The following is an 18462-nucleotide window of genomic DNA, read 5'->3' as shown; positions in this document are numbered from 1 at the left end:
AATTTAGGATTGAGTTTAGTTGCTTGAATAATTAACTCAAAAAAACTAAGAGGGACATACGATGGATACAACTGAAGAATCATAGATAATGTAAATTCATCAAGACACTGTATTAAGGTATAGCTTTGAAGATAAAAAATTGATTCATATTCCTTTTTGGAACGAAGTGTATTCATAGTAACAAAATAATTATAAGGAATTGCTTTAACATATTCATTAATCAACACAATAGGAATTTCTTTTTGGTAATTAACAAATGCCATGAATGCAATTAATTCTATATAACAAACAGTTGGTATATCATTAATTTTATTAATGATACTATTTAAGAATGAATAAGATATTATGTAAAGATCATTTAAAGTTGTTACTTGAGAAATAAAGAAAGAAATAACAATGTGAAGAGTGTCACAACCACGAGCAATAATAACATTAGTTAAAAATTTCATCAATTTACAAGTACTATTATACTCTATGTTGTTAGTATCTATTGAAGTAAATCTACTAAATTGACTTTTAATTATTTTAAGTAATTCGATAATCACATTTGATGGTATATAAGGAAGGATTTCTGGTGGAAATAAAATAAGATCATCAATGATTTTATTTTCTATATAATGAGTTGTTGTTAATAAAGTAAACAAAATATACAAGAAATATGGATTTTGAACAGTCTCGATTTGAACTGAACTAAATGTGTTAAATGGAACAGTCACTAATGTTGAAACACATTGCATTAGTGAAGAATAAATTTCATAATCAAATGTATAACTTTTTAAGACGTTGCAAATTTGGTTCAATTGATCTGATGTAGGCTGAAGTAAAGAAAGCATTTTACAAACCAATAAAGATGTTATCTTAGAAGTTTGTGCCAATGTTATAAAAACACTAATGTGTTCATTTAACATGGAAGATAAATTGCCATATCTCTTTAACAAATAAAAGATTATTCCTACAATATTTTCGATTGCACTAATGGATAAATAAGGATTTTGAAGCATACAAAAAACCTTTCCAAGAACTGTTGGAGTTAAATAACTTGAAAGATGAATTAAATATTTCCATTTCCAATTCTCATTAGAAGAACATATTTTATCAGTTAAAATAGATAATATAATTTCAGGTGTTAGTGCTTCTTTTACTAGACCTTTATCAATAATAGAACACCTTAAAATGATTTGTTTTATATAATATTCAAATAAGTATTCAACTCCTCTCCATAACCTGATATCTAATAATAATGGAATTAACGTTACAGCAGAATATCCTCTTGATATCAAAGATAAGCATAAATTAATAAAGTCATCTATGATAGACGTTGAAACCAAATAACTTTGAGCAATTTTTGTTATTTCAATAATTAAAGTGATTGCAACCCTTTTATCGATTACTTTACAGTGTAAAAATAATTGAAGAATTTTACCAATATTTGTAGTAACTTTAGTATTAGAACCACTCCTCAGAAGTGGTAAAAAAACTGATACTCCTCCATACGTTGAAAACACATCACTTAAAGACCGTGTTACAACAACAAGAATATTAGTTGGGGTACAAACTGTTTGTTCTATAATTTTGATTTCTTTAGAAACAACTCTGTTCTTCATAGATTTTAATGGCTTAATAAAAGAATAACTAGGTATTGCTGCATAATTCTTAGGTGATAGTAATAAAGTAGGTACTCCATTAGGAGTGAGTTGATTGAAATACCATGCCAATGAACTAATATCTCCATTAAAATAAGAATATGTCTTAGAGTCTAAACCTCCAATAGAAATAATTGCTTGTTTTTGTTTAGAAGAAAAAAAAGGAACACCAAAATCTTTTGATGATTCACCATTAAGAATAATTTTCATAGAATTAGAATCATGTGAATGAACTAAAGAAATTGCATTCCATTTATCTGGAAGTACTTTTAATTCTGTTTTATATGTATTTCTGATATGTGTGATTGATGGTGTAATAGATGGTACATCAGAAGAAGCTACAACATTAATTTCTAATTCTAAAAAATGTGTTTTTCCATCTATAGAGAGAGAAAAATAATAGTTGTTAGCATTAAAAGAAAAAAGACAAGGGGTAGCTAAAGGGTGAATGTCATGAAATCTAATTTGAGTATAAATAGTATAATATTCTTGTGGGATTGAATCAATTTTGATTACAGTAGAAATAAAAGAAGCAACCCCATTAAATGAATAGTATACCTCTGAAGAGTTATTTTTTATTATAAGACAATCTAATAGTGAAGAAGAATGAATTGGTGGAATTTCATTGTAAAAATTAATTAAATCTTGAATAATTTGTTGAGAAGTATGATATTTAATAATTGAAGTAAGTATATCAACACCAGAAACAAATAATGGATTAGCTGCAAGGCCTTCAGCATCCAAAGGTTTGATTTGCCTTAAAGTAATGATTAAATTTCTTATTGCCAAATAATCAAATTTCGTCATATTATTAACTGTTAATAAATGTTTTAAAGTAGAAAAAAATGTAACAGAAATAGATTTTAATGTAAATAATGAAGCAATATCATCTCTTATTGAATAAACAATAGAATTTAAAGCAATATTTTCATCGTACTGAGTACCAGTCAATATTGGAATGTATTGTTTTAAAATTGATTTATCTTCCATTGAAGAGGATAAGTACTGATATTTAAGATCAAAAAGAAGCCAAACGAACAAAAAGAGACTAGTTTTATTATTTTTGTTAAAAATCTGTTTTTAAGTGAATTTAATTAAATGAAAAGTTTTTTTGTAGAAAAAAAATAATAAATCTGATATATAAAACAATTACAATTTTATTTTTATTTCATAGTTACAAAATGGTGTATATTTATTGTTGTTAGTAATTATTATATCTTTCATGTGATGCAAAATATCCAAAATCACGAACCATTGTTGTTAATCTTCGTGGATCATTTGGTGGAGGTCTTAGTGATAATCGTGGTGATTGAGAAGTATTTGGTGATTGGAGTGAAGAGGCAGAACGAGCTCGAGAAGGATCTTCAGAGTCTGAATTAGAAGAGCCCCAAGAAATAAATGATTCATCCTCTGCCATATTGTGCCATGAGAACGTTGTTCTACCAATTACTTTTAAAGGCTTAAAATGAAAAGGATTAGTGTGAAGTATATTCATAACATATCCACATTTTAGAGAACGGATAAATGCTGTAAAATAGTTATGAGGAACTGAGAAAAATCTGTCTCTAGATTGGAGATAGTTTAAAGTGTATTGACCTCCATATACTTTTCTAACAACATCTTCTAAAGGAACGTCTTGTGGAACTAATGGTAAAGGTAAAGTTAAAAGTTCTTGTTTTGTTTTTGATTTAATAAAAGGATGGGTTAATGCTTCTGATGGTGTTAATCGTTTAGATGGATCATATTCTAATGTTTTCTTTAAAAAATCATGTAACAATGCCCTCCAAACTTGGTCATTATCATGAACAAAAGCATTTCGATGCATAGGAACGTGTTGACAAATTTGTTCAAGAGTTTTATATCTGAAATACTTTCTATTTTCTTGTAATTTACAATTATTTTCTTTTTCAAATTGTTCAGGAGGTTTTATTTTAAAGGTAACTTCATTTCCCTTTTGAACCATATTAAAGTATTTTTCAGTTTTTGTTCCTTTACGAAGAAGATAATCTGGGATTGGTCCTAACATATCAATAATCTTAGTAAGTTGATTGTATTCATTTTCCCCTGGAAATAATGGAATTCCAAGAAAAAGTTCTGCAGCAACACAACCAAATGACCACATATCTATTGCACAAGAATAAGGTAGTCCTAAAATAATTTCTATTGCACGATAATGTCTAGATTGTATATATGTATATAACGTAGATCTTTCAAAACAAGCTGAACCAAAATCAATCAATTTAATATCACTTGTATTTTGAACTAATAATACATTTTCTGTTTTAACATCACAATGTATGATATTCATTGTTGTTAACCCATGAAGTGATTCTAATAATTGTCTTAAAACATGTCTATTAAATGTTAACCCCATTCCATTATTTTTATTACTTCTTAACATATCATATAAATTAATTGATAACAATTCTGTGACTATACAAACATGTCCATGAAACAGAAAATAATCTAACATTTTAACAGTATGATATTTATTGTCAGGATCAACCAAATCTCTTAAAGCAGTTAATACAGCAATTTCAAGCATTCCTTGTCTAAAGAACACTGGTTTTGATTTGAGTATTTTAACAGCTACAAGACTATTATCTTGGCAATTCCTACATTTTAAAACTTGTCCAAAAGTCCCACTTCCAAGTGCAGAGATAACAACGTATCTTGACTGTGGAATAAAACAACAAGTCTCACCTCTACAAAAATAGTTAATCTTATTCATTTATTTTAACAATTTACTAGAAATAATGCTAAACAAACTCTTTGGAAAAAGCAGATCCAATATTATCATCAACAGAAATGATTAACTCATAATTTGCGTTGTCTTTCCCACCATTATGAAATGGTTCAACTATTCGTGATAAAACTTTTTTACTTTTTTGTGTTATTTGTTGTACATTTTCATTCTTGTATGTCAATGAAATATCTAATGTTAATGCGTATATTGGTCTGCGTCTTAATGAAGTTCTTGGGGTTGTAACAAAGGGGTTGTAAGGGTGTTCAGGTTTCATAGAATTATATTGGCAGTTATAACAGGGTTTTTCTAAATAATTTTAACATTTTCAAAGATCTTTACTTTCATTTGAGGTCTGACAATTTTAAAGTGTTTTTTGTTATTTCTAATTCTGCTTTTTTGTTATATAGTTATTTTATTTTTTTTTTTTTTTGTTATTTAATACTCTTTTGCCGAAATCTTATTAAAAAGTAAAATTGAATGAAACAACTAAATTATTACAAAAGTCATAAAAAATAACTTCTATAACAAATTTAATTTAAATTAAACAAAGAAAAATAAATTACATTAGCATTAAACTTCTGTTTATTACCTATTTATTTAATTAGTTGTAAGAACTGGAGATAACATTTGTACCCAATATTGTAAGGTTGACGGTGTTAAATCTTTGTATTGGTCTGGATGTTGTTCAATTAATACACGAACTGCTTTTGTTAAACCTAATTCATAAAACTTTTTAACAGCATTCATTTTAATAGCTTGACACCATCTTTTCTTTCTTTGTACTCTTTTTCTTGGATTCTTTCCATCAAACACTTCAAAACTTGTTGGAGATGCTGGTTCAAAAACTGAAAGATATGACCTTCTCATTTAAACTATAAACAAAAGTTGAAGATCCTTTAAATACCCTTAGACTAAATAACCGTTTCTTTTTTCCATCCCTTCACAACTATAAAACAAATAGAACTTTCTGTTCACTCGAAACACACTAATGTTTCTTACATTTCAACTCGTTGTCAATTTTTCAATTTTTTTTTAGAATAAATAAAAATTATTAACTACTTCTAATCTTTAATAGAATTTCCCGTTTTTTCAAACTTTACTCTTTAATTATGAAGTTTGTTGTATAACTAGAAATTCAAATATTTATTGTTTCATTTTTCTTTAAAATTATATTTATAATAAAATAATTTATTCTTATATTATCCTTAAAAAACTATTTTTAATAACCCAATACGATTTCAACTCAAATTCAAACTTTTTTAAATCATAAAACGAGGGTTTATAAAAAAGAACTTGAAAAGCAAAATCTAAAATTAAAATTAAAAATTATTAAAAAATACAAAAAAATTATAAAAACTTAAAAAATAAAAAATAAAAAACTAAAAATAATGGAAAGAAAATTAAGACCAGTTGCATTAGCTTATGTTTTATTTGAAGAAGGAGACATTATTGGACATTTTATGGGATATATTTCAATATTACATTTATTTGTAATCGGAGGAATTGTTAGTATAATTTTATTAACATTTGATAATTATGCTATTTACACATTTGGAGTTATGTTGACAAATGAAATAATTAATTACATTCTGAAAATACTTTTTAAACATCCTCGTCCTCCTTTATCACAAAATATTAACGAAGGATTTCCTTCTTCTCATGCACAGTTTTGGTGTTGTTTTCTTGTACTTTTTTGTTATTATACAAATCAACAATCAAAACTTACTTCAATCTCAAAAAAAATTATTGTTTATTGTTCTACTTTATTAATTCTTCTTGTTGATTTCTCTCGTTGGTATTTAAACGATCATTTTGTTTATCAAATTGTTGCTGGTAATGTTATTGGAATGTGTGTAGGTTATCTTGGTATTATTTATTATCCTTCATTTTTCTCACTTCTCTCTCAATTTAAATTTTTTATAAAACAAAAATTAACCAATTTCAATTTGATAACCTCTCACCAAAAAGCTTAAGTTCTGTTTATTCAAACTAAAAAGAATTATTCATTAACCTTAATCTAAATTATTTTAAATTTAGTGTCATTATACTTCCTCTTTGTTTTTTCATAACATGTTTCACTTACTTTTGTATTGACGTAAAACATTGTATGAGCGTAAGAATCACTCTTTCAATATCTTTTATAATAACTTTCATTACCTAATTAAAAATCTATTTTTTTATATTTATTACATTTTTAATTAAATTATTAAAAAATTGAATTCATGGAGGTGAATATAGAGCTAAGACTCGGAAGAGAGTGAAGGGTGGGATTTAATCTCACCTGAGCAAAATGGAGTAGAGAAAACATATCTACTGGTACTTAATTTATTAATTTTTATTAAAAAATTGAATTTAAACTGAAGAACAATATTTTATAAGAAATCAAAAGTTTAATTTAATTCTGAAAAAACAAGTGAGAAAAATTAATCCCTATTCAAACACCTTTTCTTAATTAACTGATACAATACAATGACTCTTAAACTAAGAGAATGTAATTAACAAACTTTAGAAGAAAAAAGAAGATTAATTTTTCAGTGCTTCTTTATATTATTTAACTTTAAATGTTTAAAAAAGGATAAATAAAAATATAGAAAAAAGTATTGGATTGAATTACATCTTCAAGAAGATGACACTGAATGGTTCCATATGACAAGTACCAGAATATGATCTTCCAGAAATAAGATCTTGTCCACTTCCACATTGAGTATCGTATGTGTATGTTCCTACATTGATCAAGACCTGAATTCTATTTGATCCAGATACTTTATCAACTTTGTAAAGGGTTCCTGATGCATTTTGATTTTCTCTTCTTCCTTGATATAATGCAGGATTAGATGCTCTAATATTCATTAATTTTGCAGTAAAATCATGAAGGGCTTGTTCATTTGAGTTAAATCCTTGAATATGTCCATCACTTCTAGCAGCATTATCATTATAAACTCCTCCACAATCTCCTGGGTTATAATAGCACTCTACAAGATCTCCAACTTCATCTCCATAATAAATAGTAATTGGTCCTGTATATGCAGCAAGGAATGCAATTGCAGCTCTGTGTCTACCCCAATAATCATTATTATCTCTACCATATCCATATTTCTTTCTAATTAAATTACCAAATCTCAATAAATCATGATTGGTTATAAACATATTTGGATATGCAAAATCTGGATATCCTGCATTAAAGATACCATTTAAGTTTGATGCATCATATCCTCCTTTTCCAGATTCTTCACATGCTAATGTTTGAACTAAATTATATCTTCCTGGGAAATGGAAACATGATCTAAGTCCATACCCACCAGAGGCATAATATCCCCAATTATTAATATTAGAAGCAGAGTCCCAAATTTCTCCAACCATATATCCAAGAGTTCCCCATTGTTTTCCTTGATTCTTTCTGTTATCACATGTTGATTCAATAACCTCTCTAATATCCTTCCAATAGTTTCTGTCTTGATTTCTTGTAGAAACTTGATAAGCTTGATCTAATCTCCATCCATCAATTTCATAATTATTAATCCAATAAGTAGCAACCTCTTTATAAAATTCTAATGATCCTGGATAACTAACTGGATCATTTCCTCCTGTTGGATATTTTCCACTTGGACTAGCTGCAACATTTCCTGATTTGTGATGTCCAAATACACCGTCAAGAATAACATATAATCCAAGGTTATGTGCCTTATTAATTAACTCATGAAGTTCATCATTTGTACCAAATTTTGGATCTACATTAAAGTAATCATAAGCAAAGTATCCAGTTGAATCTAATTGACTTCCTCCATTTGAGTTAAAGATAGGCGTCATCCATAATGCATTCATTCCTAAATCTTTAATGTATTGAAGAGAATTAATAATACCTCGTAAATCACCACAGTGTCTTGATGGTCCATATCCAGTACAATATCCTCTACCTGAATCACCATCTTGGAATGAACTTACCATAACTTGATAAATTCTAAGATTATTAAAAGCATTTGTATCAATTGCTTGAGTAAATACTACAAATAAGACAATTAAGAGTTGTAACATCTGATTGAAGATATAAGTTTTTTCGAGTTGAAATACGCTGCATTTTTCAAGAAAGTTTTATCCAACTTTTCCCTATTATTTTTTAGTATTATTAAAACTTCTTTTTGAAATTTCTTTCCATCCAATTTTCTGTGTTTTTTTTAAAGTGATTTTTCTTTATGAAATACTATATTAATATTATATTATTTAATATACTATTTTTTTCTTTGAAAAATCGTATGGTAAAAATTGAAAAAATTCTTTTGATGACTTTTATTAAAATTTATGTTATTCTTTTTGTGTTATTTATGTTTATAATAACAATTTAAATTATAAAAATATTTTCCATTTAAACTTTTCAATTTAAATATACAAAGAAGAAATTCACTTCAAAATTAGTAAAATAAATATTGTAAATAAAAATTGATTTAATTGTTTATTTAAAACTAATATTCAACAAATAAAATATAAACTTTAAAATAATTAAACTCAAGTGAAATGTTTAAACCAAGCAAACTTATTTTTTTAACTTAATACATAAAACTTTTATTATAATACTCATATAATTTTAATAACTTAATTTATTAGGTACTAATTTTCTTAGAATTATAATATTTAAAATTGTAGTGATAAAGAAAATAGTACTATTACAAGAGTAATGAAAAAAGAAAAATCAAACACATAATAAAACAAAAATAAATTTATTGTATTTTTTAAATGATAAAATGAATTCATTTTTCATGGGAAAATACAACTTACTAATCAATCTAGGAGATTCTGACGAGATTGTCAACACTATTCTATTGCCAATCCGCTTTATCACTCCAATGTATATTAAATTTTATAATTTTCTTTAAATATGTTAGGTCTTGTTTAAGGGTTTATAACATAAAATATAATAAATTTAACTAAACATTAAATTAATAAAACATCCTTCATTTTTCCATTGAAATTAGATGAAAAGTATTTGAAACAACTCCACGAGTACGTCGTTTACCATGAGCAAGATCAGCCAACGTTTCCTTCTTTGTAACAACTGGTTTTGGTTTACTTGAGTTGGAGAATATAGGACCTAATTCTTGAGCAGAACGATTAATAATTTGATCAATTAAATAATAACCATCTTGAAGATTAAGGTCAATTTGACAAGAGATATAGTGGATACTTGCTGGAATTTGGTTGTACTTATTGACTAAGGACTGTGTAAAATACTCATTTAAAGTTACACTACCAATTTCATTCAATATTTCCCTTACATTGTTTAACAACAACACAATAGAATTGAGGTACGTTTGTGGTAATGGATCACAGCCTTCTTTAAAGTTGAGAGCAAATAACAGTCGTAAATGTATTTGAATATGATTAATATAAAATAATTGAACAGAACTATCAGAACAATCCATCACATTAACTGTTTTAATAAGAACATTACTTTGAAGTAATAAATCATTTACTTGATTTAATGGCATTTGTTTTAAAGAAAATAGTGTTTTATTGATTTCTATTTCAATACCTTCATTTAACCCATCAATACTTATAGTTTCTTTGCTTTCTATATACTTCTCAATAGAGTCCTTTAATTTCCCAACAACTAGCAAGTATCCATCTCCTTCCATAATCTTACAATGGACACTGAAGAATAAAAGAACTAATATTTTATTTCAAAAGTACTACAAAATTATTAATTTTGAGTTTAAAAAAAATCAATGAAAAAAAAACAATATTTTTTATCCTCAACAAATTGTTAAATTCATCTTCTTTCACAAAGGACGTCAATTTACTCATCTAGAATTGAAGTTAGCATGTCCAGCCTTTGGAAGCTTAGCATTTGACTTCTTATAAGTGTTAGTAGCTTTCTTTCCATTAGCCTTAGCTTCTTTTCTTGCAGCTTCTTTCTTTGCAGCATTTTCAGCTTTCTTTTCTTTAATCTCCTTAATGGCAGCGTTTCTCTTCTTAGCAAGAACTTCAGATGATTGAGTTTGTTTTCTTTTAGCAATTTCTTCTGCAGAAATACCAGCATATCCTCTATTAACTTTAATTACTCTTCTAGTCTTCTTCTTTTCGACAAGTTCATTTTGTTGTCCTTTCTTATTTAATTGTCTGTAAATGGCAGTCCAGAATACCTTTCTTGGATTAGTCTTTCTTAAGAATTGCATAAGAGATTTCTTGTTAATAAAAGTGAAACTTTTAAGGTCTAAACGTACATATTTACGTCCCTTGGCAACTGGAATTTTGAAACCACTGAAAGCACAGACTTGAGTTCTAATTTGTGAGTCTTTGATACATTATAATTTTAATTAAATTTATTTCTATTCAAAACAAAAGCGTGTTGTAACAAACTTGATGGACATCCTGTGATTGTTGAGATAGGGTTTTTTCAGTTTCAATCTTCTTTTTTCATTCTATTTTTTATTATTACTTTACTATTAAATATATCTTTTTATTAATTAATATTATTTTATTATATTTATTTTCTATATTATTTTTAGTTCTTTTTCTTATTTTGTTATTTGATCTTTTTTGTTATTATTATGAGTGAGATAAGAAAGAGGGAAAATAATGAATATGAAATCAATAAAGAGAATAAAAAAAATGAACGCCCATTGATAGTGCTTGATGGAAAAAAAGACGGTGATGGTTCTTGGAGTTTGTACTGTAAAGAAATAAGTTATGTACTATTTTTTTCATTAATACCAACAATAGTATTTTCTATTCTTATGGCTTTCTTTATGGTTTATATTGGTTACAATAAAAAAGAATAATTAATTAATTTTTCTTAAAAAAATTTTTGTAGAAGTATTCCCTTAAAAAAAAGTAATAAAAGAGAAATATATAAAAACCGGATATTTTGTTTATTTGTCCTTCTTTTCATTTCCAAGTTCGAAATGTTTGCATCTCTTTAAGCATTTTTGGAGCTTATACTTGCATTTAGTACATTCGATTTTCAAGACAACTTTCTTTGTTGTTTTAGCCTTCTTCTTGAAAACTGGTTTTGTTTGACCTCCAAAACCTTGTTGCTTACGATCATATCTTCTCTTACCTTGGACATGGAGTGAGTCCTTTCCCTTTTTATATTGAGAAACCTTGTGTGGTGTATGCTTATCGCATCTTGGGCAATAAGTCTTTCTGGTCTTTGGAACTACGACCATCACAAAGAACTAGTTTATAGTCAGTTCCTCTTTCTTTTTTTCATTAAGGGTTTTTTCCTTTTAATCATTTAGTATAAATTAATTATTTCATTATTATTTTTTCTTTTTTCATATAATTTATTATAGTTATAGTTTATTTGTTATTACTTTCTTTCTCTTAGCACAATAAAAAATTTTCTTTATAATTAGTCAAAAAACTATCTCTATTTAAATGAACGAAGGCTTATGTTCGATAAAGCCTATATGATATAAATTATATGAAACTCTATTAATAAAAATTTGTATAGAGAACATAGTTAATAGAGTCTACTATTTTAAAAAAGTTTAAATAAAGTTTATTTTTAGGAAACTTAGATATCTATAATCTTATTTAGAGTATATTTGTTACTTTAATAGATGATACTTCAACTCATAACCTTTTTAAAACTGAAGTATCTAAACTAAAAACAAACAATATAATAATTTTGATACAGTTTATAATTTAAATGTATTCAATCAATTGTTTTATTTTTAAAAATTTTTTAAATAAAAAAGTTCAAATATTTTTGATGTTGAAAATAGATAAACAAAAAATCAATATCTTTGAGATAAAAAGGTATTTAAGTACATTTTGTTTATTAAAAGATAAATAAAATGGGTTTTTTATTTAAATTACTGTTTTGTATTTAATTTATTTCTCATACGATTCTTTTTCTTTTTAATTATTTGTATTTGTCAATTCCAAGAATAATGAATTAAATACTTTCAATTAGTGAAACAATAAAAATAATATCTACAGGAATTAATATGAAATTTTTTTAAATATCTAATGAAGATATTTTTGTATAGTCAAATAATAGAATAAAATTAGATAAAATTATACAAAGGATTTCCCATAGAAAATAACAATACCTTTATTATGATTAATCAGAGGCAAGTAATTATTAAACGTTATTAAAAGAATAATTTCAGTTATGATAAATTATTGTTGAAAATAGTCAAACAATATAATTATCCAAAATGTTATTCTTTAAGAATTTTTCAATTAGCAAGGCTCTATTCTCAATAAATAATAAATTATTATTCTTATTCTAAATCTTATTTAATAATTAATTTAATATTTTTTTACTTGCAAAAATGAAAAATTAATTAATCTTTTAAAAGCATCCTAAAACAATGAAAATGCTTAACTTTTCTTCATTAGTCTTGAAGTAGTGCTTCAATCTCATCTTTAAAGAAGTTATACAAATTCTTTCTCTTTAGCTTCATTGAAGGTGTAATAAAATCACGTGCAGTATCAAATGGAAGGTCATGAAGAACTAACTTTTTTACTTTCTCAAATCCTTTAAGTCCAGTCTGATCAGCAACAATACTCATGTCTTTAATAATCATATCTTTGATTTCTTGTGAATGACAGATTTCTTTTTTATCAGGAAGTTCTTTACCATTAGTATCGGCCCAAATTTTAATAGATTGAAAGTTTGGTACAACAACAGCAATTAAATAATTTTTTAGTGAATTGCCATATACAAAAATATCTTGAACGTACTTACATTGGGTCATCATTGATTCTACCTTTTCAGCTGAAATATATTCTCCTTGTGATAACTTGAAAACATTGTTTTTTCTTGCAACTATTTTGATTTTTTTATCTGGTCTTATAGAAACAATATCATTGGTTGTAACAAACCCTTCTTCATCAATAACTTTTGAGTCATCTTTATTATACCCAGTAAATTGTGCAGTTGTTTTAATAAACACCTCACCACTTGGGATAGCATTATGTGTACAATACCCCATCTCAGGAACACACTTTACTTTGATCATAGAACTAACGTATGGTTGTCCAACATGATCAAGATCAATTCCATCAGGAAATACAGTAGAAGTTCCCATTCCAGTAGTTTCAGTCATACCATATCCAATAAAGAACCCATCAGAAATAACAATTCTAAAAAATTTAGCAATGTCCAATGATAATGGTGCACCTGCACAGATGATAACTCTCAAATTACCTCCAAACTTCTCAGTTACTTGTTTAAAGAAAATTTGATCAAAGGCTGGAATAATAGCAGTTGGATTTATCTTTAGTACTTGTTCTTTTATTTTCATAGCTGTAGCAAATGCCATTTGAACTGTTTTTGGTTTAGTAGCTAAGATGTTATAAACACCACCATAAATTAATTGTAACACACGAGGTACTGCAGCAAAAACAACGGGCTTTAAAACACCTATATCTTCAACTACTTTTAAATGTGTTGATGACATAAATCCAATACTCCCTCCTACTCTATACATAATAAATTCCATTACAATAGCAAAAACGTGTCCAAGTGGAAGGAATGATAATGAAGATAATTTACGTGATTGTCTTGGATAGTCTTGAAGAAGATATAGTGGTACTCTCATCCACAAAGAAGAAGAAGATGCTGATAAATTACGATATGTTAACGCAACCCCTTTAGGTGTTCCAGTTGTTCCACTAGTATACATTAATAAAGCACGATCGTCTGGAACTACTTTATGAAGTTGAGTATCTAGTTTCTTTCCTTTTTCTATTAACTCATAAAATCCAAGTTCAGTACTTTTATAGTTCATTTCTTCAGCAACAGTTTTTTCTCCGCTTGGATGAAGGTCTTCAATTAAAGTAATCGGTGCCTTAGTTGCTTGAGTAATAACTTTTAACTTTTCATCTGAAACAAACATTCTTTTGAATTCAGCATTGGTGTCAATAATTTTTAAAGAATCAACTGACAATGATTCATACAATGTAACTAAGACAATTCCAGTATACCCACAAGCTAAGAAAAGGTAATGCCACTCTAATCTTCTTTTGGAAAAGAATCCAATTACATCTCCTTTTTTCAGACCTAAGTCAAGTAACCCACGAGCCAAAGCCTTAGCAGTATCAAGTACTTCACCATATGATTTCCATTCATACTCTCCACGTTCTCCATTTGGTAAATAACTTCTTTCACCAAGGAATGGATATGAAGGATCATCTTCGGTGTAATGCTCAACAGCATCTATAGGAGTATGAATCAAAGGATGGTCATGATCAACTAATGTTTTGTTATTATACTCATATTCTTCAGGGTATATATATACGGTATGACTAGAGTGATTATCACTTTCCATTAAATATTTTTTGAGATGAGATTATATTTTCTTTTTCTTCTTTCTATAAATTTTTTTCAGGTAACTTTGAAGTAACATTATTTTTTCCATTTATTTTATTAACACATTTATAATCTCTTTCAAAAATAATTTTTGTTATTATTATAAAATATGTTGTTTTATAAAAATTTTTTTTTCAATTAAAAGTCAACATACTTAACTGGAATCACACAACCTTTGCTTGTATCATAAATTGGTGAAACACCCTTTTTAGATCTAAATTCATTTTGTTGTTCAACCATTTTTTTCATAGTATCATCATTTGGATAATATGGTGCTAAAATTTCACTGCAAAAATCGTTTAGATGGACCCATTGATCATTTATATTACGTTCAGTTCTATCATATCCAAAGAGAATATGCGCCCTACCACAAACATATTCATTTCCATAAGGTGATCCTCTAAGATCAAACCATCCATCAAAATGACTACCAAATTTTATTTTAGTGAGATCGAATGAAACAGAACCTATGATAGTGTCTTTTTTTAAAGGTTTCTTTTCAAAGAAATAAATAACAACATTTCTTCGTTCAACTCCTGGATTAATTATGAACGATGAATTAGAATATTTCTGGTCTACATCTTTACTTTCCTTTGATTTTAATAATTTACCATTATTATCTATTACACCACAAAGCAAGGTACTTGGATTCTTTCCATCTTTTGTTTTCATTCCAGTAGTTTCTAAAACATGAATACTAACAAATGGATTAGAACAATCACTAATACTTGCTTGATTAACACATTGAATGGGTCTTTGAGATTCAAAGAATGTTTGTTTATTACAGAAATCAACAATATATCGTTGATTCTTGTAATAACCAAAGGTAAGTCCTGGTGGTAATAATTCAGATTCATAATATGGGTATAATATTTGACTTGGTGTTCCATTTTCATTTTCATAAACTAATCTCTTAACATGATCAACATAGACAATCTTTCCATCTTCTAATCTAATTTTTTCAAATCCATTAACACAACGATCTGGGAATCTTGGTGCTTTTAAATTATCTAATGATGAAGTTAATATTTTTTCTATGTTACTTGCTTGGTTTTCTTCAATTAATTGAGATGACATTGGTTTAGGAGCAACTATAGTTATTGGAATATATTCTCCTTCGATACGATCAACTGGATTTATAAACTTATTAATAATTCTTATATAATGGCTATAACTATATGACTGATTATTAAATGATGGAGATATAGTCATTGGAATGACAAAACTGATTTGTTGTTGGAATGGTTCATCAATACTCTTAACACAATAAGATAAAATACTATTAGAAAAACCACCGAAAAAGAAAGAATAATGACTGACCAACTCAACCAATAATTCATCGTTTTTACCTCCTGCAAGATTTTTAATAGAACAATTTAAAGTGATTGTTTCTCCAAGAGCAAAACATTGTTTTGGTAATGATACAGTAATCTCTGTAGTTTTTAGTACAAAAGAAACTGTTTTAGGTAATGACTGTGGAACACCACCTAAATTAAAGATAACAGGACATGAAACATAACTACTTTGAACTGGCCCCTCTGAGGTATAAAGAATAGCATCAATAACATATCGAGCACGTAAACCTTTAGGTCCAAAATAAGATGCAGGTGGAAGGTCAGGTGGTGGAATAAAAGAAAACGGAAATTCATAAATTCCTGGAGGTAATTCTAAACTCATTGAATGAAGAAGTCCTGGAATTTCAAAAGTTCCAACAATTTGGTAACTACTAATAACATCATATTTACCAGCTCCAGTTCGAGTTGTAAAACCTTCAACATCAAGATTTCCAGGTTGTAAATTTGGGGTTGAAATAATTTTTAGACCAGTAGTTTCTAAACGTAATTCTATTACTCCAGATCTAACAAATGTTGGTTTTTTGACTTGATACTTAACATAACCACAATAAGTTTCACCTGCAATACCACCAGTTTGAAGAGTAACAGTAACAATAGAAGTATTGTTAGAACTACTCATAATTGCAATAATTATTAGTTTTTGAGTTTAAATAAAAGTTTAATGGTTTGTAACCATTTTAGAATAAACTATATTCTTTTGGATATAACTAACTAAAAATATATAAAAAACTTCTTCAAACATTTATCATTTCACATTCTCTTTTCTTCTTCTTATTTTGTATTAGTTTTAATTTAATTATTGAAAACATAAAAAATGTATTTCATGTATAATCTTTTTCTTCATTAGAGTTATTCTTTTTTCCTCTTTTGAATTATTATTGCTATGCCTCTAAAATTATCTAAGAACTTCTTTATTCTCTTTACCCCCTTTAAGAAGTGATAATTGTATCATTTTTTTTGTTACTTACAACAATATTTTTTTTTGAATCTTGTCCTTTTTTAGGAAATGTACATTTTTTTTTCAAAAAAAATTGTTTCTTTTTATTTAATTGGTTAATTTTAAAAACAAATACATAAAATAACTTCTATTAAGTGATAACTACGTGTCAATAACTGGAACACAACGTCTCAGATATTTTCTAAAGCATCTGTACTCCAAATTCATTATCAAAAAGTTTCATTTGCCTATCTCTGAAATAATTGATGAGAAGGCTAAATGAAAAGAAACTTAAAAAAAGTGAAGAAGATTAAACTTTATAATATACATCAATGAAAAGTCAAGCAAAGGTTAATAAACCACTTGTTCTTTGTTGATTCATTCCATACAAAATATGTTTTTACCTTCTTAAACTCATTAATAAAGTCAAATTCTCTAGATATATCTGACTGAATAATATAGTTCAAGAATTGGGTAAACTCTGGAGATAACACTATCTTTAATTTAGAAGTCCATTTCTGAATTGCTAGAATATGGCGTTGATAATTTTCTTCCCAATTCCCCTTTCTAAGGCACCACAACTTAAAAAACCGATTTAACAAAATGCCTAAGTTAAAGGCATAAACAACAACTAAGGTATATTTATTTTCATAGACTTGATCTATTCGTGTAATAAATAAAACTCTACATCTCTCAAACTCATCTTCTGATGTCATTAATGATGGAAATAATGTCTAAATTAGTTAAGTATTAATGAGATAATAATACAGAAATAAAACAAACAACACAATTTGGAACAAATCCCTTAACAACTTCTTTTATTTGACTATCATTTATTGCTTCATGAAATTTCATTCCAATTTTAAGAGATGTAATGAGGGTTTCTTCTAAAACTTCCTTTCGTTTTTCGCTATTAGTTAGAACTTCCTCATTTTTTTGATACTGAAAAATAGTAGGATCTTCAATTGTTGTATCATCACTTGTAATATCCTCTTTTGAAGCCATGATAAAATAACGTTTTAAGTTCTTGAATAAAGACTAAAAAGAGAAATTTTTTTTGTTTTTATCGGACCGATTTCCTAAAAATATATTATTTAAAAAACAAAAAATTTATAGAATTCATTTATAGTTTTATTATAATTTAATTGAATAACATAAATTTTAATAAAAGTGTTATTTAAAAAAGAAAGAATGACGAATAGAAGACAAATAAATATTTGAAGAAACTGTTTTTTTGACATTTGAAAATTGTTATGGACAAAACGACTCTCAATAAAAGAGAATTAGAAGTATGGCAAGAACAATTGTTTCAATTGAAAAGTACAATTGAAAAGAAAGAAATGGAGTTGGAACGAAGAGAGCAATTAATCAAAGAGCGAGAATCTTTTCTTACCAAACGAGAAGAAGAGTTGCACAGAAAAGAAAATGAACTTCAAGAAATTAACGAACTTCAAGACAACACT

At 26.9% G+C, this 18462-nt stretch overlaps 10 protein-coding genes across 10 annotated transcripts in view, besides 26 other annotated features; 2 read left to right on the top strand and 8 right to left on the bottom strand.

Moving 5' to 3' along the window:
• The window catches only part of EDI_093310 (uncharacterized protein), a gene marked incomplete at both ends in the record, with an annotated part of 5013 nt that extends 2380 nt beyond the window's left edge, over window positions 1-2633 (bottom strand). Inside the window, one exon of the mRNA XM_001733283.1 lies at window positions 1-2633. This exon is cut by the window's left edge and continues 2380 nt beyond it. Within this exon, the coding sequence (XP_001733335.1) occupies window positions 1-2633 (2633 nt within the window).
• A 97-nt stretch (window positions 2634-2730) lies between these two features.
• Window positions 2731-2812: a sequence feature (AT_rich).
• Window positions 2813-2844: 32 nt separating this feature from the next.
• On the bottom strand, window positions 2845-4663 carry EDI_093300 (serine/threonine protein kinase ppk15, putative; the record flags this gene model as incomplete). Its single annotated transcript, XM_001736235.1, has 2 exons — window positions 2845-4348; window positions 4413-4663. 2 exons carry the CDS (start codon window positions 4661-4663, stop codon window positions 2845-2847), a joined length of 1755 nt encoding a protein of 584 aa, XP_001736287.1.
• A 95-nt stretch (window positions 4664-4758) lies between these two features.
• Window positions 4759-4826: a microsatellite.
• Window positions 4827-4915: 89 nt separating this feature from the next.
• Window positions 4916-4951: a sequence feature (AT_rich).
• A 453-nt stretch (window positions 4952-5404) lies between these two features.
• Window positions 5405-5444: a sequence feature (AT_rich).
• Window positions 5445-5526: 82 nt separating this feature from the next.
• Window positions 5527-5615: a sequence feature (AT_rich).
• A 55-nt stretch (window positions 5616-5670) lies between these two features.
• Window positions 5671-5795: a microsatellite.
• On the top strand, window positions 5778-6362 carry EDI_093290 (dolichyldiphosphatase, putative; the record flags this gene model as incomplete). The annotated part of the gene is made up of 1 exon (XM_001736234.1): window positions 5778-6362. One exon carries the CDS (start codon window positions 5778-5780, stop codon window positions 6360-6362), a length of 585 nt encoding a protein of 194 aa, XP_001736286.1.
• Window positions 6295-6324: a sequence feature (AT_rich).
• A 185-nt stretch (window positions 6363-6547) lies between the features above and the next one.
• Window positions 6548-6605: a sequence feature (AT_rich).
• A 41-nt stretch (window positions 6606-6646) lies between these two features.
• Window positions 6647-6728: a repeat region.
• Window positions 6729-6930: 202 nt separating this feature from the next.
• Window positions 6931-6979: a sequence feature (AT_rich).
• A 20-nt stretch (window positions 6980-6999) lies between these two features.
• On the bottom strand, window positions 7000-8421 carry EDI_093280 (cyclomaltodextrinase, putative; the record flags this gene model as incomplete). Its single annotated transcript, XM_001736233.1, has 1 exon — window positions 7000-8421. One exon carries the CDS (start codon window positions 8419-8421, stop codon window positions 7000-7002), a length of 1422 nt encoding a protein of 473 aa, XP_001736285.1.
• A 167-nt stretch (window positions 8422-8588) lies between these two features.
• Window positions 8589-8625: a sequence feature (AT_rich).
• A 46-nt stretch (window positions 8626-8671) lies between these two features.
• Window positions 8672-8888: a sequence feature (AT_rich).
• Window positions 8889-8917: 29 nt separating this feature from the next.
• Window positions 8918-9023: a sequence feature (AT_rich).
• A 58-nt stretch (window positions 9024-9081) lies between these two features.
• Window positions 9082-9127: a sequence feature (AT_rich).
• A 103-nt stretch (window positions 9128-9230) lies between these two features.
• Window positions 9231-9261: a sequence feature (AT_rich).
• Window positions 9262-9280: 19 nt separating this feature from the next.
• Window positions 9281-9329: a sequence feature (AT_rich).
• A 6-nt stretch (window positions 9330-9335) lies between these two features.
• EDI_093270 (uncharacterized protein) lies at window positions 9336-10016 on the bottom strand (the record flags this gene model as incomplete). Its single annotated transcript, XM_001736232.1, has 1 exon — window positions 9336-10016. The coding sequence occupies one exon, from the start codon at window positions 10014-10016 to the stop codon at window positions 9336-9338; it is 681 nt and encodes a 226-aa protein (XP_001736284.1).
• Window positions 10017-10074: 58 nt separating this feature from the next.
• Window positions 10075-10131: a sequence feature (AT_rich).
• A 50-nt stretch (window positions 10132-10181) lies between these two features.
• Window positions 10182-10751, bottom strand: EDI_093260 (60S ribosomal protein L24, putative; the record flags this gene model as incomplete). Its single annotated transcript, XM_001736231.1, has 2 exons — window positions 10182-10675; window positions 10721-10751. 2 exons carry the CDS (start codon window positions 10749-10751, stop codon window positions 10182-10184), a joined length of 525 nt encoding a protein of 174 aa, XP_001736283.1.
• Window positions 10685-10709: a sequence feature (AT_rich).
• A 23-nt stretch (window positions 10752-10774) lies between the features above and the next one.
• Window positions 10775-10933: a microsatellite.
• Window positions 10934-11147: 214 nt separating this feature from the next.
• Window positions 11148-11190: a sequence feature (AT_rich).
• A 431-nt stretch (window positions 11191-11621) lies between these two features.
• Window positions 11622-11674: a sequence feature (AT_rich).
• A 348-nt stretch (window positions 11675-12022) lies between these two features.
• Window positions 12023-12082: a sequence feature (AT_rich).
• Window positions 12083-12592: 510 nt separating this feature from the next.
• Window positions 12593-12656: a sequence feature (AT_rich).
• A 72-nt stretch (window positions 12657-12728) lies between these two features.
• On the bottom strand, window positions 12729-14666 carry EDI_093250 (long-chain-fatty-acid--CoA ligase, putative; the record flags this gene model as incomplete). The annotated part of the gene is made up of 1 exon (XM_001736230.1): window positions 12729-14666. The coding sequence occupies one exon, from the start codon at window positions 14664-14666 to the stop codon at window positions 12729-12731; it is 1938 nt and encodes a 645-aa protein (XP_001736282.1).
• Window positions 14667-14787: 121 nt separating this feature from the next.
• Window positions 14788-14851: a sequence feature (AT_rich).
• EDI_093240 (uncharacterized protein) lies at window positions 14846-16681 on the bottom strand (the record flags this gene model as incomplete). The annotated part of the gene is made up of 1 exon (XM_001736229.1): window positions 14846-16681. The coding sequence occupies one exon, from the start codon at window positions 16679-16681 to the stop codon at window positions 14846-14848; it is 1836 nt and encodes a 611-aa protein (XP_001736281.1).
• A 393-nt stretch (window positions 16682-17074) lies between these two features.
• Window positions 17075-17144: a sequence feature (AT_rich).
• Window positions 17145-17328: 184 nt separating this feature from the next.
• Window positions 17329-18004, bottom strand: EDI_093230 (uncharacterized protein; the record flags this gene model as incomplete). The annotated part of the gene is made up of 2 exons (XM_001736228.1): window positions 17329-17733; window positions 17783-18004. 2 exons carry the CDS (start codon window positions 18002-18004, stop codon window positions 17329-17331), a joined length of 627 nt encoding a protein of 208 aa, XP_001736280.1.
• A 75-nt stretch (window positions 18005-18079) lies between these two features.
• Window positions 18080-18184: a sequence feature (AT_rich).
• Window positions 18185-18252: 68 nt separating this feature from the next.
• Window positions 18253-18462, top strand: part of EDI_093220 (uncharacterized protein) — a gene marked incomplete at both ends in the record, with an annotated part of 2115 nt that continues 1905 nt past the window's right edge. The window contains one exon of the mRNA XM_001733282.1: window positions 18253-18462. This exon is cut by the window's right edge and continues 1905 nt beyond it. Coding sequence (XP_001733334.1) covers window positions 18253-18462 — 210 coding nt within the window.

Source organism: Entamoeba dispar, genomic scaffold (assembly GCF_000209125.1).
Source record: "Entamoeba dispar SAW760 scf_1105229459701 genomic scaffold, whole genome shotgun sequence".
Taxonomy (NCBI): Eukaryota; Evosea; order Mastigamoebida; family Endamoebidae; genus Entamoeba; species Entamoeba dispar.
The sequence above is the reverse complement of the archived record's forward strand: the minus strand, read 5'-3'. Positions and strand labels throughout refer to the sequence as shown.